This window comes from Orycteropus afer, unplaced genomic scaffold (assembly GCF_000298275.1).
Source record: "Orycteropus afer afer isolate SDZICR_OR568_19922 unplaced genomic scaffold, OryAfe1.0 scaffold00106, whole genome shotgun sequence".
NCBI lineage: Eukaryota > Metazoa > Chordata > Mammalia > Tubulidentata > Orycteropodidae > Orycteropus > Orycteropus afer.
Window position 1 is genome coordinate 5,238,607 of NW_006921693.1, and position 26,188 is coordinate 5,264,794.

At 40.6% G+C, this 26,188-nt stretch overlaps 2 protein-coding genes across 2 annotated transcripts in view; one reads left to right on the plus strand and one right to left on the minus strand.

Annotated features, from left to right (window-relative positions):
- The window catches only part of WASHC5 (WASH complex subunit 5), a 58,201-nt gene extending 45,236 nt beyond the window's left edge, over positions 1-12,965 (plus strand). Inside the window, exons 23-28 of the mRNA XM_007943402.2 lie at positions 3,485-3,588; positions 4,476-4,605; positions 6,406-6,502; positions 8,010-8,163; positions 12,543-12,630; positions 12,909-12,965. Coding sequence (XP_007941593.1) covers positions 3,485-3,588; positions 4,476-4,605; positions 6,406-6,502; positions 8,010-8,163; positions 12,543-12,630; positions 12,909-12,965 — 630 coding nt within the window. The remainder of the gene's footprint in view (positions 1-3,484; positions 3,589-4,475; positions 4,606-6,405; positions 6,503-8,009; positions 8,164-12,542; positions 12,631-12,908) is intronic.
- Positions 12,966-14,174: 1,209 nt separating this feature from the next.
- SQLE (squalene epoxidase) overlaps positions 14,175-26,188 on the minus strand; it is a 24,009-nt gene continuing 11,995 nt past the window's right edge. The window contains exons 5-11 of the mRNA XM_007943403.2: positions 25,233-25,346; positions 24,978-25,149; positions 23,568-23,663; positions 21,096-21,238; positions 17,084-17,180; positions 15,342-15,429; positions 14,175-14,367 (exon numbers count right to left, since the gene is read on the minus strand). Of these exons, the coding sequence (XP_007941594.1) occupies positions 14,175-14,367; positions 15,342-15,429; positions 17,084-17,180; positions 21,096-21,238; positions 23,568-23,663; positions 24,978-25,149; positions 25,233-25,346 (903 nt within the window). The remainder of the gene's footprint in view (positions 14,368-15,341; positions 15,430-17,083; positions 17,181-21,095; positions 21,239-23,567; positions 23,664-24,977; positions 25,150-25,232; positions 25,347-26,188) is intronic.

Consider the following 26,188-nt stretch of genomic DNA (forward strand, 5'->3'; position numbering starts at 1 on the left):
GCTAGAGGGGTCACAGTCCAGTGGCTTTTACAGAAGGTTATCAGTTACAGACAATTGGTGGCAATTCAAGGATCCAGGGGGTTATGCCTGAGCCAGTGATCTTCACATAAAACCCCCAAGGACAAATTTGTCTTCTCGTTTTGAAAGAGGCAGCTTGCCGTCACTGAACCAATGTTGAACTGGAGCAGCACTGCCCAGAAGAACTTTCTCCAACAATGGAAATGTTCTTTGCTGTTCAGAACAGTTGCCTCTGGCTACATGTAGCTGTTGAGCACTTGAAATGTAGCTAATGTGACTGAAGAGGGGAATTTTTAATTTTAGTCCATTTTACCTGAATTTAAGTAGATTTATGAGGTTGGAGACTGTATTGGACAGTACAACTTTAGAGAAATCATGAGAAAAAATGATATACTGTATATCTCTAAATAGGTCAATGTCTAGGGAGAATGAATTTTCCATCACCAGGCTCCTTAACCTTTTCAGTAGCTTATTAAGGAAGTGTAGTCAGTGAGAGTTATGATCCCTGAGATTGGTGTGTGAAATGAGAGCAAACTGTATGCAGTTGACTTTCTATTCCCATTTCTAGAGTGATACTTTCAGGAGAACCCTTGAGCTTGGGTAACCTAGATGTACCATACCTAGAGTTCAGCAGGAAATTATTGGGCCCAGACAGAAGGTTTGAGGAACAGCGTGGCATAGACTAAAGCCTACTGTTTACATGGCCATGCCCTATTCTGATTTCTAAATAATATTTCCTGTAAATAAAAGCTTTCTTATTTATAAATAGCATTTTTGGGATTTGTGTATTCTTTATACGTAAGTAGAATAGTGGTTGGAAGTAGTACGTGCAAGATCAGTCAGCGCTTGTTTATGTGCACAGCAAGACATGCACCAGCTCAGCAGTTTGCACGTGTGTAACTCACTGCGCTGGTTACATTCTTTGAGTCATGCAGCTATTCTCACCCTCCCTTTCTGAGTTACTCCTCACCTGTTAGCATAAACTCACTGCCCCAAGTGTCCTCTCTTCAGTTAACACTTTCTCATTGTTCTAAGCTCTATTTATCTAAATAATAGCATTTCTTTATTCCTTCAGATGGCTTCTCTCTGTTTCTTAACTTCCCTCCAACAACTCAGAGGCAGTGTGTTCATTTCCATGTTATTGTTTCTGGCATTATAAAGCACCCAATTTTATAGGGATACCTTCCTCAGAGTAGAAGAGAAGAAAAGAGGCTGGCACAGAAACTTAGAGTGTCTTATTGACTTTATGAGGCAAGAAACTTTGGGGAGCAAGCTGTTCTCTGTCTCAGCCTGACCCAAAGATAGCTTCATCTTACCCACCGATTATTGTTGATAACTCCAGATATCATTTATGTTCATCACTACTTTGAAATTACAGAAGTTGTTAAATCCACCATGTTAATATACCTTTATAATTCAAATTTGGTTTCAATAGTTTGGTAATTATCTTTGTTAACATCAGTTTCCATTTTTATCTTATATGTTTTATTTTGTGCATTTAAAAGTGCTGGAAGTGCTCACTTGTTTACACCAAGAAACTTGGAAGACAGCTACCTGGCCAACAACTGACTGGAAGAGATCCATATGTATGCCCATGGCAAAGAAAGGTCATTCCAAGCATGTGGAAATTATCAACCATTATCATTAATACCACACTCAAGTAAAATTTTCCTGAAAATAATTCAGAAACAGTTGTAATAGTACATAGACAGGGAATTGCCAGTAATTCAAGCTGGATTCAGAACAGGACATGGAAGGAGAGATATCATTGCTGATATCAGATAGATCTTGGCTAAAAGCAGAGAATACCAGGAAGATGTTTACCTTTGTTTTTTTGCCTAAGCAAAGGCATTTGACTATGTGGGTCATAACAAATTATGGATAACAAAGAATGGGAATTCCAGAACTCTTAACTGTGCTCATGAGGAACCTGTACATAGACCAAGAGGTAGCTATTTGATGGAACAAGAAGGTACTACTGTATGATTTAAAATGAAGAAAGGTGTGCATCAGGGTTATATCCTTTCACCATACTAATTCAATCTGTATGCTGAGTAACGAGAACTTGGACTATATGAAGAAGAACCCAGCATCAAGATTGGAGGAAGACTCATTAACAACCTGCAATATGCAGATGAAACAACCTTGTTTGCTGAAAGTGAAAATGACTTAAAGCACTTACTGATGTAGATCAGAGACTCCAGCCTTCAGTATGGATTACACCTCTATATAAACATCTTTGCAACTGGACCAATAGCATCTTGATAAATGGAGAAAAGATTGAAGTTGTCAAGGACTTCATTTTACTTGGATCCACGATCAACACCTATGGAAGCAGCACTCAAGAAATCAAACAACATAGTGCATTGGGCAGATCTGCTGTAGGAGACCTTTTTAAAGAGTTAATGAACAAAGACTTCACTTTGAAGACTAAGGTGTACCTGACCCAAGCCATGATTTTTTCTATAACCGCATATGCACATGAAAACTGGATGATGAATAAGGAAGACCAGGGAAGAACTGATGCATTTGAATTATGATGTTGACAAAGAATACTGACTATACCTTGGACTGCCAGAAGAACAAACAAATCTGTCTTGAAAGTAGTACAGCCGGAATGCTCTTTTGAAGCAAGAATGGCCAGAATTCATTTCTTGTAGTTTGATCATGTTGTTAGGAAGGACCAGTCCCTGGAGAAGGACATCATGCTTGGTCAAGTAGAGGGTCAGTGAGAAAGAGGAGGATCCTCACTGGGATGGATTGACACAGTGGCTGCAACAGTGAGCTTTAGCATAACAACAGTTGTGAGGATGGCTCACAACTTGTGTGACTGGACAGTGTTTTGTTCTGTTGTCCACAGGATCACAATAGCACCTAACAAAAACAACTCTGAAACTAGGCCCATAGGCTTCACCGGATTCCCAAAGGGCTTCCAAATGTTAAGAATGCCTAGATTGAGGGAGTCATTATTGTTATAGAGGCATTCTTGTTAGATTTTATGTAGATTATTATATAATCCAGGTTAATACATAATCTATAATCCTGAGATTTTATTCATCACGTTTTAGAATATGAGGATGAAATCCTTGAACTTGAGAATGATCAGTAGAGGAGAAATAAAAAATCGGGCTTCTTATTGCAACTACTAACCTGTAATCCAAAAGATGGAAAACATAGCTTCAAAAAAAATAGCCTTAATGCACGAGTGACCGAGCAGCAGTGGATCATTTTGTGAAATAGTTGACTTTCCAGGTTAGTTGAAGTTGGCCAACAGAAGTCTATCCATCCTTTTCTTGAAAGGTCTCTCGCGCTTCCTAAAGTCTAGGGTTCTGGTCTTAGTGACCCCTGCAGCCAGTCCAGGAGAATCCTTAGCTACTCCTGTGGAACTTTGTGATCCTTGCCAAGAAAATGTGTCACCTTGGAGTCCCCTGATGTGTTCTCGGTGTTCTCTCTTGCTGGTTCACAGGTTGGACAGATGCAGATTCTCAGACAACAGATTGCAAATGAATTAAATTACTCTTGTCGGTTTGACTCCAAACATCTGGCTGCTGCCCTGGAGAATCTCAATAAGTAAGTACCAGATTTTGAAACAGCTGTGTGTGCACATGTATCTCTCAGCATGAGCTGGCTAGCACCCCTATTTCTTCACTACCAACTCTCATAAGTTCTTATGCATAAGAGGTCTCTGAGATTTCAAAGGCTATGGAGAATCAAATCCATCTTTAAAGCCTCTTCCCTCAGTATTGTCCCTTGATCTAGTTTTTGTCTTTATTTTCTCTATTAAGTCAATAGATATTTATCATCCAGTACATACCAAACACTGCGCCAAGTATTTACATAGATTGAGAAAGCAATTATTACCAAAATCCAAGTGGCTTTCTACTGGACGGAGGCACTGATTACCCAGAAGGTGGGTTAATCACCAGGACGGGGGTGGGCACACATGTCCTGCACCTCACCACCACCTTGCTTGCATTTTGAGCCTTATACTCAATGATAAACAATCCCTGGTTCATGGTCACAAAGGAGGTGCTTTTGACAAACTAGATACTGAAAACAGATCAGTCAGTTCAAAAAAGTTTAGACAAGGAATCCTGATGACACAGTGGTTAAGTGCTCAGCTGCTAGCCAAATGGTTCAAACCCACCAGCCACTTGGTGGGAGAAAGATGGGGCAGTCTGCTTCTGTAGACTGTGAAACCCTATGGGGCAGTTCTGCTCTGTCCTATAAGTTCACTGTGAGTTGGAATCGACTTGATGGCCAAAGGTAAAGGAATTCTAGGTCAGGTTTTCCACTTATAACCAATCACAGGCATGGAAATGGAGAGTTAGAACAACTCATTTTACTGGTAAGAAAACTGAAGCCTTAAAAGATAGCTTCACTGGCTTGTGTGAACTTGTATAAATTCAAGTAATCTCTAACGTTCATTACTGTTGGGGGTTTTTTCCTTCATTTAGGGCTCTCCTAGCAGATATTGAAGCACACTATCAGGACCCTTCACTTCCTTATCCCAAAGAAGATAACACGCTTTTATATGAAATTACAGCCTATCTGGAGGCTGCTGGTATTCATAACCCACTGAATAAGGTTAGTGATTAACATGTAATGGTAGGAGACTATGGACCAAAAGGCACTTCGGCCCAGGTAACTGACCTAAAATACTGGGAGGTCCTGGAATCAGATCCCAAAGCCTCCATTCTATCAGTTCCCCACCCTCTCTGAGCTCTTGGTCCCCATATTCATATCAGAATGATCACACCTGTCTCCCTGACTCAGGATTGTGGGGTAAACCAAGTGATAGAATGTTCACAGAAGCTTATTAAAAAGTGAAAGGGGTTGTAGCAACGTAAGGGATTAGTTCAGGTTTGTCTCAGGTTTGATATTTGAACTTCAGCTAACTGGTAGTAGTGATTCTTGCACACAAATGCTTCCCTCCGTGGCTAACACTATTTACAGTCATAACATGGGGCTACAAATTCTTTTCCGCAATCTAATCTCCAAAAGCCTCTGAGAACTGAATGTTTTTTCATAAGTTGGTGCCAGATCTCCTTTGCTGGTGAAACCTAAACTGATAGAAGGCTATTTATACTCTGTGTATCCACTGTAATGTGAATATTCATATTCTTTGGTATAGACATATGGATGGCTTTATAGGGTGTTACCGTAGGCACCATAATACCTTTCTACAATCTATACAATTCCAGATTATGAAATCTGTATGATCCCATGGGTTTTAGATAAGAGATTATAAATAGCAGCTAGTGTTTTTTCAGGTCTCACGACCTGCCACACACTGTGTTAAACCCTAAGCATGGATTAGCTCAGTCTCACAACAACCTTGTGAAAGATGAGGGACTGGAGGCTCAGAGAGCTTCGTAACTTGCCTGAGTTCCACACTGGGAAGTGATGAGGCCAGGCAGTCTGTGTTCTAATCATTGTGCAGCCCACCTCCCATGGAATCAAGCTCCAGCTGGGAGGGTGGAAATGGCTGGGCGTGCCTGTCTTTTCTGCCATGTGCATATTGACAGGGAGGGAGACTGTTCCGTGGCATTGCCCAAGGGAAAGCAAAGCCCCCTGAGACATCTGCTTATTTTCTGCTTATGTCCCACTCCTCCCTGCTGCTTCATCTTTTCTTGTCTCTCTCTTGCTCTTCCTTCTGTCCCGCAATCATGCTTTGCCTTGAATGCACTTTATTTTGCTTTCTTTTTATTATTGCCCATCACCCTTTTTCTTCTCTCTCCCCTTTATTAATAATGTTAAGGGGACTTATGGAGCCATTGTGGCACAATGGTTAAAGCACTCAGTTGGCAGGTCCATGAAATAAAAGACCTATGCTTCCATAAAGATTACAGCTTTGGAGACTCTATGGGCCAGTTCTATTCTATCCTATAACGTCACTATGAGTCAGTATCAACTCAACAGCAGTGGGTGGGTTTGTTTTCTTGGAATCTCTGGTGGAGTAGTGCCTAAGGCATTTGGCTGCCAGCCAGAAGGCTGGCGGTTCAAACCCACCAGCCACTCCTTGGAAGGAAGGTTGGGTAATCTACCTCTGTAGAGATAACAGCCTCAGAAACCTAAGGAGGGGTCGTTATGAGTCATGTCCGACTCTATGGCAGTGAGTTTGGGTTTTGGGTTTTAAGATTCCAAAAATGTATTCCTTTCCCAGAAGAGCTCACTGTTTTGTAAGTATTTCTGTTTGGGGGTCAGTGGTGTTCAATGAAAATCTGAAGGCAAATGTTCTTCCAAGTTAATGGAAACATCATAGTTTTAGGTAGCCTGTCTGGAGAGCAAACAGAAATAAAATTGAAACTTTACTCTTGAAAATGTGTTCTGTGGTATTGTGCAGTTTGAAGAAAGTATCTGTTTTTCTGACTTTTGTCTTCCCAGATATACATAACAACAAAGCGCTTACCTTATTTCCCAATTGTCAACTTTCTCTTTTTGATCGCCCAGTTGCCAAAACTTCAGTACAACAAAAACCTCGGTACTGTATGATATTTAGTTCTTTGCAGTAAGTTACAGTAACAATAGATTAATATCTAACCAAACAGATCTTTATATAGAATGCTGTGTCAGAAATGAGATCATTTTTAGTTCAATCTGTGTTAATAAATGTCTTTGTGCCTCTGCAATATGATGTCCTTTCATGAAATGTAGACAGCAAGTTTACACTAAATATCAACCAAGTGTCCACACGTACCCAACAATGGGATCTGGTAGCCTGCGTGGCCAGTTTAACTTTGTAAAAATGGCTACTCTTTTTTCCCAGAGTGACTGCACTACTTCACACTCCTACCAGCACTGTATGAGAGTTCCAGTTGCTCCACTTCCTAACCAGCATTTGCTCATGTTAGTCTTTTTCATTTTAGCCATCCTGAGAGTGTGCAGTGGTATAGGGATATCTCATTGAATTTTAATTTGCCTTTCCCTGATGACTAATGATGTTGAGCACTATATCCTGTGCTTATTGGCCATCCTTTATGTCTTCCTTGGTGAAATATCTCTTTTTGCCTGTTTTTAAATTGGCCTGTTTGCCTTTTGTCACCATGTTGGAGTTCTTTATATATTCTGGATGCAAGTCCTGTCCCAGACATCTGTATTGTGAATATTCTCTCAAAGACTGTGAGTTGCCAGTTCACTGTATTACTTGTGACTTTAGTAAGTAGAAGTTTTTAATGCTGATAATGTCCACTTTATCTTTATGTTTTCATATTAGTGCTTTCTGTTTCTTAAGAAATCTCTGCATGTTTTCCTTCGACCCAGCACCAGGGTCAGGGCAGCCGTGTTTCCTTGCTGTTTCCTTGTGAGATTTATTTCCTGTTTACACTGTTACTGAGGTTACAGACCTTTGTAGTCCCTCTTTTACGAGGGACTGTCTTGTTCCTTTTCCCTAAGGCCCCTGAGCTCGGTCTCCTGTGCCCCGTGCAGCCATCCAGGCAGAAGCCCCACACCTCCACATTGTGGCACAGAGCCTTTGTGAAAGGCTGGCTTCAGTGCTCACTTTCTTCACAAATTCCTTCACTCGTTGTCTTGACTTGTGAAGATTCTTCTCTTAAACAGTGCTCAGCCCTGTGTTTGAAGATAACCTTTCTTATATTTTATCCAGCATTTTAGTTGTTTTCGTTTCTGAGAGCCATTGAAAGTATCAAATCTGCCATGCTGCTGTTAGCAGAAGTCAGCAATACATGATCTTTATTTTTTCACTGACATTTGTGTAGATTTTCAATGTTTTCTACAGTAGCATCTGTAATTGTATAATTAAAAAAAAAAACAACACCTAATTATGATTACAAACATGAGTTAATCAATTTATTATTTTTAATCCTTCAAACCACTGGAAGGCTCCACCAGCCCCGTGGCTAATTCAGAACGTAGTCAGAGTAGTCGTCTCCTCCAGTCATCTGCTAGTGATGATACCACGAGAATTAATGTTGAATGAATGTTGTCAAAGGCAAGCATTTCACTTGGTGTTGACTTGTCTCCCCTCATAGGAATGGTCTGCCGGAAGCCTGCGGACCCCGTTGACTGGCCTCCGCTTGTCCTGGGACTACTTACTCTGCTGAAGCAGTTTCACTCCCGGTACACCGAACAGTTCCTGGCACTGATCGGCCAGTTTATCCGCTCCACAGTGGAGCAGTGTACAAGGTACAAAAGGCCAAAAATCCAAAACCAAACCCACTGCCAGGGTGCCCCTGTGGGATAGTAGAACTGTCCCACAGGGTTCCCAAGGCTGTACATCTTTACAGGTCCAGACTGCCTTCATCTTTCTCCCATGGAGTGGGTTGATGGGTGTAAACCACCAGCCTTTTTGTTAGCAGCTGAGCGCCTTAACCACTGCATCAGCAGAGCTCCTTTACAAAAGGTTAACCCAGAACAAATGCAACTTAATGTTGCAAAATACGATTTCAGCCTTGCAGGCCAGATTCTTCTTAGCTCCCTAGTAGAGATGGGAAGTGGCTGGTTACTCTTCTCTGTAAAACAAGTCAGGGCACACCTTGTCCGAAGTAATTAAAGGTGTGGCCATCCTGAGTCACTCTGCCAGGGACCCGGCCCCAGGTATATCATGGCCATCCTCAGTCACTCTGCCGGGGACACTCCCCCAGGTGTACCGTGGCCTCCTCAGTCACTCTGCCGGAGACACTCCACCGGGTGTACCGGGGCCTCCTCAGTCACTCTGCCGGGGACACTCCACCGGGTGTACCGGGGCCTCCTCAGTCACTCTGCCGGGGACACTCCGCCGGGTGTACCGGGGCCATCCCGAGTCACTCTGCCAGGGACACTCCACCGGGTGTACCGTGGCCTCCTCAGTCACTCTGCCGGGGACACTGCCCCAGGTGTACTTGCAGCAATTTTCCGAATGGGGATCTGTAGTTGTGCCCAGGATTAGTAACCACCAGTGGGAAGAATGTGCAGTGTCCTGTACCTCCGCTTTTCCCACCCAGTTCTCAGCCCTTAGTGACCTCATGCTCTCTGGCTGGGTCATTGCCTAGAAATGGTCCCACATGCTTCAGAGGAAGTTTGAGAACATGTCAGTGTGATCCCTGGGTAGTGTGCATGCTGGCTATGTCATGAAACAAGTAGCACAGATCTATACCAAGCTCGTGAACCTTTAATTCCTGCTAATTCCTTTTTTACTCCTTCAGAGAATTCCAAATGTGAAATTTCTGAGCTAGAAAAATGAGTTATTTGTATGCGATGCTAATCCTTAGTCACTTCCTCTGCTTCCCTGAGGGGTAGGCCTGGCCAGATAAATTTCCTCATCACAGTGCACATTCATAATTTGGGAGATGATCATCTTGTTATTTCTGCCAGTGTAACTTAGAGACTGATTAGTGAGGATGCACTTCCAGGTGCTCACAAAGCAACACTGAGTTCTGAAACTGGGAGTGACTTCAGGCCATTCAGGGGCTTCCCACCAGGTGCACGAATCAGCCCAGGGAGTCCCTGCCAGGGAATCACCTGCTCTCTGCTGGGTCACTCCCATCATTACTGAGGCACCCTTGACCTCGCCAGTCAGCACGGTACACTTGGAGTCATTCTCATAGAAAGTTTCTCATGTGAACGGAAATCCATACCTGAAAATATCACTCACTGGGCCTTTTTCTGCCCTTTGAAATTAGAATAAATGCAGTCCTCACATCACTTCAGATTTTTGATGTCTGCTATTACCTTAGGAGCTCTGGTAGCGTAGTGCCTAAGGCACTTGACTGCTAACCAGAAGGCTGGCGGTTCAAACCCAACAGCCACTCCTCAGAAGGAAGGTTGGGCAATCTACTTCCATAGTGATACTGCCTCGGAAACCCAAGGAGGGGTCTCTGTGAGTCAGTCGACCGTCCTGTTAGGTAAGCCCCTCCCATCTGTCCCGCATGTGCTGAGGTCTGCCAGTTGCTCACTCTATCAGTGCCTTTCTGGGAGTTCCAGTTTGTTACTGGCCATCTTAAAATGTGGCTTCCAGACCTGTATAGAGATTCCACTATAGCGTTCCCCTCGGAGTGGAGGGATTATCACATAGCCCCTGCACTCTAGGCCCCATATATACGTAAGTACAGCTGAAATGGCGATAGTAGGTTCCTGCCCTCCACTGCACACCACTGCCCATACTGATTTTGCCATCTTCTGAACACCAAGATCTTTTTTCCCATGACCTGTAATCAGACCTGTTCTTCCCTGTATGTGTTTGATTGATTTATTTTTTTCTGAGCTAAAAGTATAAGACTATATTATATTTTAATGTGTTATATATGACAAGTGTACCATCACTGGGATAGTGTTAGCTTTTGAAAAAAAAAAAGACTTTGATTTAAATTGTCATTACAGCTAAGTTTTAAAAAGGCTTTGGATAAAAGACTGGAGGGGCATCCCCTAAATGCCACAAGTGTTATGACACAGCCAAAACGATCACTTTTCTTTTCTCACTTCATAGACACACTTTTGTTTTATTTATTAATTTTTTTTTCCAATTGTGATTTGGGTGAAAGTTAACAGAGCAAAATCATTTTCCGTACAACTGTCCATATACATTTTGCTTCATGACATTGATGGCCATCCCCGTAATGTTAACAACTCTCTTCCCACTTCCTGTGGTTACCCTTTTCCTTGGGTCCTCCTTTCCTGTGCATTCCTGCCCTTTGAGCTGTCTCCCTGTGCAAATACTGCCCTTCTGAGCTCCTGCTTGATTGTTCTAAGGAGTGTGCCTACCTGGTTGAAATGTTCGCCTTACATACCTGTCTGTGGTTTGGCGACAAGCCATGGGAGTTCAGTTCCAAGCCCAAGGGTGACTCAGGGCCATAGTTTCATGATTTTGAGTTTTGTTCTACATTTTTCTCCCACTCTATCCAGGGTCTCCTATTTTGATCCCTTTCCATGTAGTTGACAGTGGTAGCCGAACACCATCTAGTTCTGGTCTCCTGGTCATGTAGGCTGAAGTTCACATGGTCCACTCATCCCTTGGGCTAATTATTTCCACGTGTCTTTGGTGTTCTTCACTATAGAAGCACTTTTAATATGTTACTTAGATAATGAAAAGATGAAAAGATACCAACTTGAGGAAAAGGTAGGAAAAAAGTTGATTTTATTTATTTTGTAATGTGAAAGCTGCATGAATTGTTTGTATCATCAATATTAGCTATCCCCCCAGCTGTATCATTAATGTAGATAGGAGTTCAGCACATCTTCAGACTGTTAAAATACCGAACTATATAGGCCGTTATGTTCACCCTAGCCTTTGTAGTTTACAGATTCATCTTCCTAATTGACAAGCAGAGAGGAAGCAGCATGAGACCGAAGCCTATGCCGCCTGTTTTTGCTTTAAAAACAAGCGAACTGAGCACAGGCTCCTGTTTTTCTCAGTTGTTGGGCAGCCTAAGCTAATCACAGCATGAGCTTCACTGACACTGGTCTTGGTTTCTCCTTAGCTCTGTGGCTTCCTTGGCCCCACCCCTCTGTGGGCCTGCACTATGCGTTAGGTTTTTAGGTGCCTCCCACTGTCCTTTCCAACTAGCCTCGTTTGTGATCATTAGGATTTCATTGTTGAGACTTCTCTCACCTGAGCTCCCTTTGCTCTAGTTTATGGATTGAAAGGGAAAAACCTGCTCTTGAAGGCAGTCTGACCCTATGTGTGTCCCCCAGTGTGTCCGATGTCCATCTATTAACTCCTTTTCCCATTCTAAAATAGTAAGTCTTTGTTCCCTGAAGGGTAGTGTAGTGGTTAAAGCACTCAGCTACTAACCAAAGGGTCAGCAGTTCAAACCCACCAGCCACTGCATGGGAGAACGTGGCAATCTGGTTCCATAAAGATTACAGCCTTGGAAACCCTATGGGGCAGTTCTACTCTGTCCTATAGGGTCTCTACGAGTCTGCTATTGAAATCATAAAAAAAAAAAGAACATCTTCCCAGGGAGGACTTTCCAGAGGAAGTGCCCAAGCTAGCACTTGAAAGCTATTTGGGAGTTTGTTTTCAAATAAGCACGCACAGAAAATAAAGCTACGAAGGGTTAGAATATGGCTTCCTCAAGAACCTGACAGCTGAGGAAGATGAATCTAGACACAAAGCAGGGGCCATACTGGGAAGTCACATAAACCAGAGACATTGAGGTTTTACCATGAGTCGGGTCCGACTCGACGGCACATAACAACCACCACCACCTATAGGTTAAGTTCCTACAGATGTGTAACCAGCATGACTTGATCTGAATCGAGACTGTTCCATAAATGTTTCTTCCTTGATTTCATTTGCTAATCTATTGTTTATCTTCCTTGATTGCATTTGCTAATCTATTGTTTAAGAAGCCCTGGTAGTGAATTGGTTAAAGCTCTCAGCTGTCAAACCCCCCAGCCACTCTATGGGAGAAAGATGAAGCACTATGGGGCAGTTCTACTGTCCTGTGTCTTATAGGGTCACTTTAAGTCTGAATCGACTTGATGGCCATGGGTTTTTGGAGGTTTTTGTTACTATGTCCTTCCATATGCTGACTGAGGGTATATGATGCACAAAGCAGTTAACTGACCTAGACTGTCTTTTACAGCCAGAAAATTCCTGAAATGCCTGCAGATGTTGTGGGTGCCCTTCTGTTCCTGGAGGATTATGTTCGGTACACAAAGCTGCCCAGAAGGGTAAGTGATAGACAGGAAAAGAACAGTATTAATAGCCCTTTGGTAAAAATGGTAATAGTGGCCCTAGACTCAGGAGGAGGGAAGCCCCATAGCTCATTCTCTAAAATGCTGCTCCCTTCTCCATCACAGTAAGTACTTTTGAAAAAAATAGTGATCACCTTACTCCAGAGTTCTTTTAATTTTGAGGCCCCATAAATAGGAGAAATTTAGGGAAATTTTTCATTTCTTCTGAATCCTAATACTGTGAACAACTCACCTCTTCCTGTTTAATTTCATAGGTTGCTGAAGCACATGTGCCCAATTTCATTTTTGATGAGTTCAGAACAGTCCTATAACATTTTTTTCCGACTTCTTCAATGAAAGGATTGTTCTTAAATCTTTCCACCTACGCCAAATCTGCAAATGAAAAGAAACTCAAGTGCTCACAGAACTGCATTTTTCCCCTTTATTGTGGGAAACATCAGACATTCTGAGTAAGATGTATCTCACAGCACTAGTTAATTAATATGATTTAAATCATGGTAGTTTATGCAATTTGTATCATGTGGATGCAGAATACATTTTTGTACTGCCTCTTATAAATGCTGAATGTAATTGTTATGTATAAATCCATTTAGTTTTATGTTCAAAAGGACTATTTGTGTAATTCCCACATTTTTAGCAAAATAATAATGCTTGTACCCAAAGTTGTGCTGCTGCTTTCTGCTTGTTTCAAAAGCTGTACATTCACCATGGAAAAGCCTTGTCTGGAAGGTGAGAATCTGGTAGTGCAGTGGGCCGGATAGCCAAACTAATAGGCACATGGAGTGGCCACCCCCTCGTGACCCACAACCCAGACACATTTCCTATCTGAGGCTCATCATCATCTTCCAATCCCAGTTACCCTTGGGGAGCCCCAGCATCCCTTGTGTGGGACTCCCTAACTACAGCAGCTCCTCCCAGCCTCTTCCTTCCCCAGCAGCCAGGGTGTACCCCTGAGCCCTGCCCTAGCTCCCCACAACTACATGGCTAAAACACAGCTGCTGCTTTCTTTTTCTTTCTGGTACCAGCTTAGCCATAAGCGCTAAATCACTTCTGCATAAAAATTATTCTGAAAAGGGAGCTGCCATCCTACAGTGGCCATTTCGACATCAACAAATTGGATAAGAGCAAGAAAGATATTCTGGGTTTTATCATCATCAAGAAGCTATGAACAGAAATCCACAAAAAGAAACAAAGCACAGGACAGTTCACTCTTCACTTTATTTGCATGTCCCACAATGATGCAGACCAGATGGTGAATTCAGTTCCTTAGTATTAGCTTAATTTCACAATCATTTCTTTTACATCTCTCACTTACTTCACCCTTCATTTTAAATTGCAAATTAAAGGATTTATTTACATGTTTATACACAGATAACTTCCAAAACAAATTAATCCTAATTTTGGTCCAAGAATTTACATTTGAAAAGTACTATAGTATATGCTATATACATTCACTTGCAAAAGTCTCTTGGGACTCGGGGAGTTCCAAATATTCATTCACAAATGGCTCTCCTTTAAGCTTAATTAACCAAGTACTTAATTTCTGAGTAAATAAGAGGAAATAATACAGAACATGCTTTGTATAAAACAGCACCACTACTGACAAAGGCTCGGGGTTTTGAAATCCAAGGTTCCGATTTAAAGCAAAAATACATGGCATAGATTGCAACAGCAAAGAAGTGTCCGATTAAAATTAGAGGGTTAGGAGACAATCTGTTAAAAAAAAAAAAAAAATGGTGAGACCCAGTCATTAATATCTGCTCATAAAAACGATAGCAGTTCTGAATCCTCTAATATAAAAGGTGGGAGTGCCTGCGTGATGTGCATGAGTAACCTGCTCACTGCAAACCAAAAGCCTGGAGGGTCACATTTGCCCAGAAGTGCCTCAGAAGGCAGGCCTGGTAATCTGCCTTTGAAAAAACAGCCACTGGAAACGCCACAGAGTGCGGCCGTACTCTGACATAAATTGTCACCATGATCACAATCAACTCGACGATAAATGGTTTGGTTTCTGGGTTTTAATATCAGAGTTACCCATTAAGCATCATCTATAAATCTAACACACATTCTACATTTTGGGGGAGTTTACAGTCTTGTGTCTGCCTACTAAGTTTCACAGCAGGGACAAATAATTTCTTTTTCAACAAAAACTACTTAAAATGTGTCTCTCCTTTCAGCTTTGAGCCGGTTTCTTTCACTAATTTTGAGATCCTAGTCAGAAACACCTGATGGCCAGGCCTACAGAGTCTAGGTTTTTCAACAATCCTCACATTCAGGCTATAAATGAAACAAAGAAAAGAATTCCACCTTGCAGACTGTTTGAGAAATAGTACCACATGTCTGCACCATCAAAACTATCACAGAGTTTCATAAGCCCCTGTACTTATATCAAATTAATATTTAAATATGAAGTTCTTGGTTCTCCACGGCTCCCACAGCTCAGATCACGGGCATAAATCAGTTCACAGGCAAGCAGCCTCTTCTACCACCATTTCTTCAATGCTCTTTCCCCGAGGTAAAGCACAGAACTAAATGGTGCCTTTATCCCTTCTCTGGGCTACCTTGTGAATGAGATGCTAATGAATAAAAAGATAACAAGATGTGTAAGGAAGAGAGCTGTGCAGTGAACTGCACACTGGACTGTCCTAAGAAAATCTGCAATGCTCCACCCACTGCGCCCCACTTACACAGACAGCAGCCCCACAGGACCCGCAACGCATTCTCCACCAAGTTTGAAATAAAGAAAACAGGCTTTTCTTAGCTGATGCAGGGAGTCTAAAATAAAATAGAAAAATTACTGTCAACCAATATTCACACATTTATGTTAGGGCACTGATGACGTGTTGAAGACAGAACAAATAGCAGATCTTACACATAATTTAAAAGACAAAGTTCAGTCCTGAAATTTCAACAACCCAGGATTTCTTTTAAATTCTATCATCAAACATTATGGAAAGCAATATAAGTATGAATAAACTCTTTTCTGTTAATATACTAAACATTTAGGCCTCAGAAGTTTGGTTTAAAAAATAGTTCCCTAATTATGTTGTGAATTCATCATATGGCAGAAAATACTTGTAAACTTTTTGTTCCATAAAAACAATTCTAGTAACATTCCCACTCTTAAAATGCCCAACCCACATCTCCAATTGAGCAGTAAATTATCAAATAAAAAGACTGGCTGTGAATAGTAATGAATAATACCTATGTCTCCATACACAACAAACATAACACACTGCCGTGGAGTTGGATCCAACTCATAGCAACCCCTCCTTGGGTTTCCCAGGCAGTATCACTACAGAAGTAGGTTGCCCAAACTTCCTTCTGAGGAGTGACTGGTGGGTTTGAACTGCCAGCCTTCCGGTTAGCAGTCAAATGTCTTAGGCACTATGCTTCCAGAGTAACTTATGAAATCCTCACAACACAGTGTAATAGATCAATGACCTTATTAATAGTTTAGAATCAATGTTCTTTTTAGGCATGCCCAGATTTGTCTTCACAACAGATAAAAAAAGGATTAGTAGACAAACATTTACTCTCCTAAAGCTCTTTCTTCCATAATTTTTTTAATGTTCTGTTGGCAGATTAAAATTCTGTAAGAACTCCTGAATTGAGAGCTTGGTTCTCCTTTTCACTTGCCCAACCAGCCATTTAACTTCCATGCCAATTATGAGATTTGTTTCATAAATCACTATCAGTGAGATGTCTTTTTCTTTCAGCAAGAGTGGTGGCTACAGAAATCTTTTGTAGTGCATCGTGTTTTATAAGCAGAGATAACCTGAAAAATGAAGTGTCTGTTTCATTAACCAGCTGACTGGCACACTGGTGTGGGTTCCTTTTGACACCACTGCTAACTCTGCTTCTAAGCCACGTTTGCCTTAGTGTAAACTTCACCTCTCCACGATATGGAAACAAAAAACTTAGAAATATTTCTAATGAGTAATGGGTGGATGCATTCTGCTACTTGTACACTTTCATAGGGAAAAAACTAAATTTGATATGAAGTTCATTCATTTTATGAAATACTACTTTGAAAAGAGATTGAAAGTCGTGTTCAGAGAAGACTGACTAGCAATTGGTGTTGCCTCTTAATACATGACCAGAAGATCCTCCATCACAATCTTGTGCATTTGGGAAAATGCGTCATCTGGCTAGGCCAGAGGAATTAAAACTAATTTTGTTACTTAAGTATTACTATTAATGTTATCTAAGGAAACGCAACAAAATTCCCAGACAAAGTGGTAGATAAGTGACGATTATAAGCTAAAAGTCTTGCCTAAAGATGAAGTTAAAAACGTCTACCTTGGGAGTCTGCAAACTCAGGTACTGTATCTCTGGCCTAATCACAAGCTTTTTTGTAATTAAAAGTTCCCTTCCTATGCTATAAACCTAAAATTCAGTAGTGGTCATTAGGAATATCTATACTTACCATCTGTGGCAGAAAATAATTCATAAAGAGCCTGTGCAAGGACATTCACAACAAAGGAATGAGACTTTTTTCTTGTCCAGTAGAATGATTTCTTGGCCTAAAAAAGGAAAAAGATCACATATGATATGGTAAGGAAAAAAACACAAGCACAAACTGATGTTTATAATCCCTCAAATGGATCCTTATCCTGAGGCTTTTCTACAAAAAATGCAGAAAGTGTGTGTGTTCATCATTCACAAAACCCTGTCATCTCCAGAGCAACAGGTTATGTGAAGCTACATTTAGAACAAGCAAAGTGGTACAGGAAATACAGTGTTTCACAACATTGTGACAGAGAAATTTAGCATCATGAAGATTCAAAAGTTGAAGGTCAGTTTCTTTAAGCCCAAACAGGACCCCATAAGAACCATTACTAAGCATCAAGCTTAGATCTCAATCCCATCTTTCAACCTCACAAAGAAATAGTTTTGAGACACTTTTTTGTTGTTGTTCCTACAAATCCTCCCTCTCTCCCTTCCTGTCTGTCTCTGCATATATGAGCACTGGTGGTATAGTGGTTAAAGCACTCAGCTGCCAACCAAAAGTTTGGCCGTTAAAACCCACCAGTCACTCTTCGGGAGAAAGATGAGGTCTTGAAAAACCCTATGGTGCAGTTCCACTCTGTCCTCTAGGGGTGCTGTGAGTCAGAATCAACTCCACGGCAGTGAGTTTGGTTTGGGCTTTGCTTCAGTAAACACTGACAGACTTGGAAACCCTGTGGGGCCAGTTCCACTCTGTCCTCTAGGGGTGCTATGAGTTGGAATTGACTACCGAAACTAAAACTCATTGCCCTCCAGTCGATTCGCTTCACAGCAATCTTGGGTTTCTGAGGTGGTAAATCTTTTTTTTTTTTAATGCATTCTATTGAAATATAATTTATGTACAGTGAAATATACCAACCTAAAGTGACATGGGTCAATGTTGTTTGTTTTTTTTTTTATGCAGTGTTCCCTCCCCTCCCACCCCTGGCAACCAACAAAGAAAGTTTCCCTCCATACATAAACCTTTCCTTAACCCTCCACAACAACTAATAGTATATTTGTCCTTCTGTGATTCACTTACTTCACTCAGCATCATGTCCTCCAAGTTCATCTATATTATGCAGTGTTTTGCAGACTCTACATTATTCTTTAGTGCTGCACAGCATTCCATTATGTGTATGTACCATAGTTTGGTCATCCACTCTTCCACTGATGGGCACGTAGGTTGTTTCCATCTTTCTGCTATTGTAAATAGTGCTGCAATGAACATGAATATGCATATATCTGTTCCTAACCTGGCTCTCACCTCTCCAGGATATATACCTAGTAATGGGACTGCTGGGTCAAATGGTATCTCCAATTCCAGCTTTCTAAGGAATCGCCATATTGCTTTCCACAGTGGTTGTATCACTTCATAGTCCCACCAGCAGTGTATGAGAGTCCCAAACTTTCCACATCTCCACCAGCCTTTGTTATTTTCTGTCTCGTTGAACCATGGCATCAGTGCTGGGGTCAGACGGTATCTCACTGTGGTTTTTCATTTACAGCTCTCTGATGCCCAATGATTGTGAGCATGTCTTCATATATTATTAGCTGGCCACCTGAATATCCTCCTTGGTGAATTGTCTATTCATATCTTATGCCCATTTTTCAATTGGATTGTTAATTCCTTTGGTGCTGAGGCACTGGAGTTTTCTATAAATCTTAGAGATAAGTCCCTCACCAAATATGTAATTATTAGCAAATATGAATTTGTTGCTGTCGTTTTTGTTACGTACTTTTTCATGGTAAGGATTTCTTTGTTACATTTGATTTTCTATGCTGAGCTCATTTTGTTTATGAATCATGTTATCACTTCCTTTATTGCTATTGTTTTAGTATTTGCTGAATTTTATGCTGGTCTTCTTTTTTATTTTGATGTGAAAATTTATCATTTTTCTTTGTGGTTACCCTGTGATTTATAATTTTCTTTCCAAGTTTAGAACAGTCCATTCTATCTTGTAGTTGTCTTGACTTCCCTACCATCTAGAAGTTCTGTAATGAGTTTTTTCCCTCTTTTTGGTTTGTAGTTGTCCTCATTTGTCAATTGATGTCTCTGATTCCGTTTCCAATCGTGTAGGCGTATTTACTTTGGATACTTCCATAGCTGGCTTGTTTCTGGGTTATATCATCATGTGTGTTAATGGTCAGTTGTTGCTGGCTGTTGCTGCTTCTCTGTCCAAAGGACTCTCTTTAGCATCTCTTGTAAAGTTGGTCTGGCTTTAAAAAATTCCCTTAATTTCTGCTTATCTGGAAATGTCCTAATTTCACCATCATATTTGAGAGACAATTTTGCTGGGTACATAATTCTTAGTTGGAAATTTTTCTCTTTCTGTGTTTTATATATACCATCCCATTGTCTTCTCGCCTGCATGGTTTCTGTTGAGAAATCCAAGCTTAGTCTTATTGGTTGCCCCTTGTAGGTAACTTTTCTTTTTTCCCATACTGCTCTCATGATTCTTTCTTTGCCTTTGGTTTTGGTGAGTTTGATGATGATATGTTTGGGTGATTTTTGGGGGGTCTATCCTGTTTGGGGTTCATTGGACTTCCTGAATGGATATATTCTCATCTTTCATCATGCCAGGAAAATTCTCTTCCAATAAATCTTTGACAGTTTTGTCTGTGGTTTTGTTTCTTCCTGTTCTAGAATTCCAATTACACACAGGTTATTCCAGGCTTTCTTCACTTTGTTTTGATTTTCTTTCTGATTTATCCCTTTCCAAAAAAGTGTTTAGGTATTTGCCTTCAGTATCCTTAATACTGTCTTCCATTGATTCAATTCTGCTCCTTTGCCCATTCAATGTCTTACCTATTTCTGAAAATTTAGTATTAATCTTCTGGATTTGTATGTGTAGATTTTGTATCATTTCTAATTTTTCATTTATTTTGTGATTTTGTTCTTGTATTGTCTTTCTAAATTGTTCTAGGGTTTTCTCTGTGTTTCCCTTGATCTCCCTCTCAAGTCGTCAAAGATACCTAACTATAATTCTTTTAAATTCCTTCTCAGGGAGTTCCAATGCTGCATCTTCCTCAGGGATTATGTTTTAGGTCTGTAGTCTGATCCCTTGTTTCTCCTCCCTTATCTTGCTTCTTTGTGTGGACTGTGATGCTCTGTTGTCTCTGAGGCATTGTGATGTTTTTTGTGTTTATATTTAATTGGTGATTGTATGTTGGAGTGACTTGCCAATGATTTTAATTTTGTTCTGCTTGTATGTTATCTATGCAAACAGGGTACTGTGGTGTGCTCCTCTATTCACTAGTTGACAGCACTTATACACTCACCACCTGTCTCCTTTCCTGTTGTCAGCCTCTCTTATGTCCCTAGCAACTTTGGCAAACAGAGCCTATTCTTAGGTCCCTGGAATCCGAATGAGAATGCTATCACTTTAAAATCCAAAATGGTTGCCACTTGTAAAAATTCCAACTGGCTGTGCCCTCGGTCACTTTAAATATCCAATGGCCACCACTTGAAAACATTCAAAATGGCTGCACCCTCGGTCACTTTAAATATCCAAAATGGCTGCACCCTCTGGACAGTAGAAAGTCAACAGCTCAGGTTGTCTCCTTCCCTGTTGTTTTCCTTCCTAGTCATAGGCCACCAGAGCAGTCATCCCTGCAGCCCTTGGTGACCAGGGCTGATCTTTAGGTCAATTCTCAGGTCCCAAGGCCAGTTGAAAGTATTCAGGCTATTGATCCTGTCAGAGTAGCTGACAGTCCGCAGCTGACTATCTCTGCACTCACTGTTTTCGTTCAGGTTTTTCCACTAGTTGGTGCCTGATCCACTTCTGTATAGTTCTTTTCAAAGCTCAGGGCTCCAGGATTATCTTCTGTATCTCTGTCTGTTGGTTTTTCTTTTCTTTGTTGAAGACGGTCTGTGTCGCTTATCTGCCTATTCCTCCATCTTACTGGAAGTACCTGAGACATTTTTATCAAAGTGAAATTTAATATCTTACCTGGAGAACGGCTGCATCATCATAAAGGTCAGGGATACCCTTTAGCAGTTTACTCCATAGTTTTATATCTTTAAAAACAACAGTCATTCCTCCACCAGTAAGAGGATGCCTCATATTATGTGCATCTCCCAAAAGAAGAACACCTATGAAGAGAGAATTAAAACTATGACAACCTGAAGCATCCCTTGAGGAAAAAGAAAAAAAGATGACTACTCTGTTTATAAAAATCATTGATGTGAGCTAGGATAAAAAGAATGTGGAAATACAAGGGAAAAAATTATGACTAAAATTTGAGGAACCAAAAATTTAAGAGTTGAGTCAATCAACAAATATTTATTGGGTACTTAAGGTGGCGTAAGGAGCTCTGGTAGCATACTGCCTAAGGCACTTGACTGCTAATCAGAAGGCTGGTGGATCAAACCCTCCAGCCACTCTTTGGAAGGAAGATTGGGCAATCTACTTCCGTAGGGATACTGCCTCAGAAACCCAAGGAGGGGATGCTATGAGTCAGACCCAACTCGACGGCAGTGAGTTTGGGTTTTTGGGACTATGTGCCAGGTAGTGAGGATGCAGTAAGAACAAGAGAATGGCCCCTGGTCTCGTGAAACTCACATGTGGATCTAATGTTAAGCTATGTCAACATATTTATAAGGTCTCTTTCAAAAATAATAATAGGCAAAAAAAAAAAGACTCTCCAGGCATTAGGGATAAAAAGCAAGACTTCTACAAGGAAAACCACCTACAAGGTGTCTTGGCATTTCACAGCAATGTTCACTGTCAGCATACTATAGAAATGTCTGAAGGGAAAGAAAAGGACTCTGGGAAAATTACACCCAGCTATGCTGTAGCTCATGGAGAAGTGAAATGAGGGATTAATTTAGGAGAATAAACCTTGACCAAACCTTATCTGAAAAATTAGTCCCACTGAATCAAAACTGCAGAAGCAGAAAGCACAATTTGGCTCCAGGCCCATCTCCTGAGTGGGCTGTCTGACTCCGAGATCCCCAACCCTCTACTTCCCTCTTAATGATCTGTGACTTAGTGACTTCTACACAAAACTCTTCTTTATCTGTGAGAGAAACAGACAACCATAATAATAGTGTTGAGATGGTAAAATTACGAGTAATTTTTTCCTGTAATGTCATAATACAGATTTATAATTAGAGTGTATGTAATTACAGCTAATGTGTATTAATATATAAAACAGTGGATTCTAGATGTTGATTTTTTTTATTAATCTACTGCCTTCATGAAAAAACCACAAACGGTGTCCCACTGTTCTCTTCCTTCCCCAAGGCACAACCCCAATCCCAGCAGTTAGATTACGTTCCCACCACTTGCTGGTTTGTATCGAGTTGGCATTTGCTTCATTCTGCTCTGCATTATAGTTCATGTGAATAATTTAGAGTTTACCATGTATGTGTTTCAAGAGCAGACTACAATCTCTTTACAGTCAGGAACCAGAGTTTTTCTATAGCTCCCATTCTAAGCTCTCTTCTGAGTTCCAGACACATTAAATGGTATTCTACACATCTACACATCTTACTATGTCCCAACATGAACTCATCACCTCTCCCAAACCTTCTCTAAACTTACACCATTTCCTGTATTTCCTACATTAGCAAATGGCTGGCAAAACTAGCCAAACACCATGCATCTGAACCTGAAATCTACCAAGAGGCCTCACTGTCCCTTACTATGGTGGCCAACTCATGATCAAGTTTGATGCATTCTTCATCCCACATACTGTTCAGATCCACTCCTGACCTTTCATTTTTACTGCCATACCCCTACTTCAGGCCTTTATCACTGCTCAGCTGAAATAATGAAATGGCCTCCCCACTGTCCTCCAAAGCATCCGAAACAATGTTAGAGTGAGATTTCTAAAACACAAATCTAATCACACCTGTACCTTGTTAAAACTTTTCAGTGTACTCGTAATGTGATGCTTGGTCAAGTGGAGGGTCAGCAAAAAAGGGGAAGACCCTCAACAAGCTGGATTGTCACAGTGGCTACAATGATGGGCTTAAGTATAGCAAGGATTGTGAGGATGGTGCATGACCGGCCAGTGTTCATTCTGTTGTACATGGGTCACTCTGGATCAGAGCTGATTCAACAGCACCTAATAACAGTAGTAACGTGCCAATCCCCAGCACCCAATTCTCTGTCCCATGTTATTCCTCACAGTAAAAGTTTAATCAAATATATAGCATTTAGTGACATCATTATAAAATCAAGGGAGCTCTGGTGGCACAGTTAAAGCATTCAGCTGCTAACCAAAAGGTCAGTGGTTCAAACCTTCCAGCTGCTCCTTAGGAGAAAAATAAGGGAGTTCTCTTCTGTAAAGATTTGCAGCTTTTGAAAGCCTGTTGAGAAGTTCTACTCTGTCCTACAGGGTTGTTATGACTAGGAATCAACTTGATGGCAGTGGGTTTTTTTTAGTTTTATAAAATCTGTCCAAAAAGATGGTACCTCGTTTGTTGACTGGTGAAGAAGGAAGGAAGCTTGCTGGCATGGTTCTCAGTCGGCAATTCTGAATGGCTTCTAAGAATGGTTCTTTCAAGTGATCTGCAATAAACCCCAGTCCCCAAAGTAAACAGATTGTATCATTTTAATTTCAAATTATCTCACATCTTCATTTAGGATACAAATATCTACTATACATCTGTTAAGAGTTGTTATACACAAATTTTGAATTAAATCAAGAACTGTTTTACTGCTCAATTTTTCATATGACCTCGTTATTCATTAATGTTAAGGACCAATTAAAGAATCTAAGAGAAAATATAAAGACATACAGTTGAATGAACAAAACTTTACAGGCAGAATGAGGCAAATTCAGGTAAGATGAGCTAGAAGAAAACCACCCACCTCTTTTCCAAATGTTAACTCTGACAGTTACCATGTTTAATAGTCAGTTTAATCATCACCCCAAGTTCTGCTAATACCAGAGAAAATACACTACCAATGCACAAACACCAAGAGGGTATGTACACCAGAAAAAGAATTAGTATACAGTAACAGGCCAGGGCTACCTCTCTGAACTTCAGTTTCTTTCAAAAATGGTAAGGTTAAACTAGCTTATCTCTAAGATACTTTCTAGTTTCAAAGTTCTGTGATTCTTCCTGTACAGAAAATGAACTTTTCATACAGTTCCCAGTGTAATACGGGAATGAAGGTGTAGACTCCCTATGTCAAGGAAGTGAACCTCTGTGGCCTAACTAATCGTAATATAAACCTAAAACTGATCTCTCATATGATTTCAAAGCAGCCTGATCCAATTAATCACTGGACTGGGGAAAACACCAAGTCTACAGTAAATGGAGAAAAAAATACTATGAGCCAGAGACCTGGGTTCAACACTGGCTCTGTCATTACTAATAGTTTACCCTTGGAGAAGATCTCTGAACCTTAGTTTCCTCCTGTATTAAATGGCTAATAATGATAATGCCTACCTCATACACAACAAAAATAATGTTTATAAAACACCTCTTCAGTAATGGACATTCAATAAATGGCAGCCATCATTACAAAACCCAAGCACAAATATAGTTAAGTCGAAGAGATATTTCAAGAATGTAAACATCTAAGATTGATGTCTGGACTACCTTAAGTAATACTATATATCAAATATTAAAAACTATAATTATTAATATGAAAAAAACATTGAAACTTTTTTTTTTTTTTTTAAAGTGCTAGTGTAAACAGTATAGCTCCAGTGTTGCTGACTGACTGCCTGCCAACCACCCTTACCTACTTATCTCTGGCCTACTTTAGAAACCACTTTAGCAGGATCTGGAGTTGGACAGCCTTCTGTGGGTAGCCTTCTGTGGATTAGCCTCCAGACTGTAGATGCAATGGGAGTGGAATCCTATTTCTTACCAGGTACTTGTGGGTAAATTTTTTCAGTCATGTATTCTCTTAAATTCCTTGGCAATTCTCCTCTAATGTCAACAAGTACTCGAGTTTCACTGGATGAAATCTGATAGATGAGAACTGGACTCGGATTAGTTAAAATAAGTTCAGCATGATTTTCTTTAAACTGTGGTGCATTCTAGAAAAAATAAAATAAAATATTTTAATAATTTTCAAATTTTATGTTGCTTTCATTTTTCTATAATCACACTCCTACAGTACCTTCATAAGAAAGCCAACAAAATGAGATGAAACCAAAACTTTATGGGAGACCAAATTTTTCCTGAACTTAGAGAAAAGCCCATCTGCAACAATAGTCAGTGGAGCATGGAGTTCCTGTAACAGAGATCAAAAAAATGCAGTAAAAGATTAGAAAGACACAGTAACAGAACCACTTCTTCAACCGTGCATGGGCAGATCTAAATATATGCTCAGTATTACAGAAGATATCTGAAGATAATGCTGTTGAAGCAGCTGTTGTGAGGCTTAGGTTAATGTAGGACCAGCCTTCAGAGACACTTCCTCTAAGTCCCTGAGGATTACCTTCCCTCGCACTCTACTATTCAAACCACCTAGAATTACTCTCCACTTCTAGGAGCAGAGACAACTACAGGGCAAGCCTGGACCACAGGTGGCTGAATCTCATTATAAATGGCAAGGACTAGCCAGATTCTTTTATTCTAGAATTTTCTAGCTTCATACATTGATTGTTCAACCAGTGCACACATGGGTATTACAATACTACAAGCAGAGAAATCTTCCTCAGCAGAGTACAATGTGAAACAGCCAGACTGGCCCTTGGCTCCTTCTCTTCTTGTCAGGCCAACATAAGCATATACTGGGAACTCTTTTAGTTTGCTCTTTCCCCCAAGGACTCTCCCACCTTTTGCCTTTATGATTTAAACAACAGTTCGTTTTAGCCTCGTTATTTTATGTTGAATTCTTCCTTTTCTCCCCCTACAGTTGCCCTCTTCTCTATTAGTGTATGTTTCTCATTTCCGTATATGATATCTCCCAATTTATTTTTTTTCCAGATACTTTTTAAAATTGTGATAATGTATTACATGTTGTTGTTGTTGTTGTTATGTGCTGTCGAGTCAGCCCTGACTCATAGCGACCCCTCCTTGGGTTTCCGAGGCAGTATCACTACGGAAGTAGGATTGCCCAACCTTCCTTCC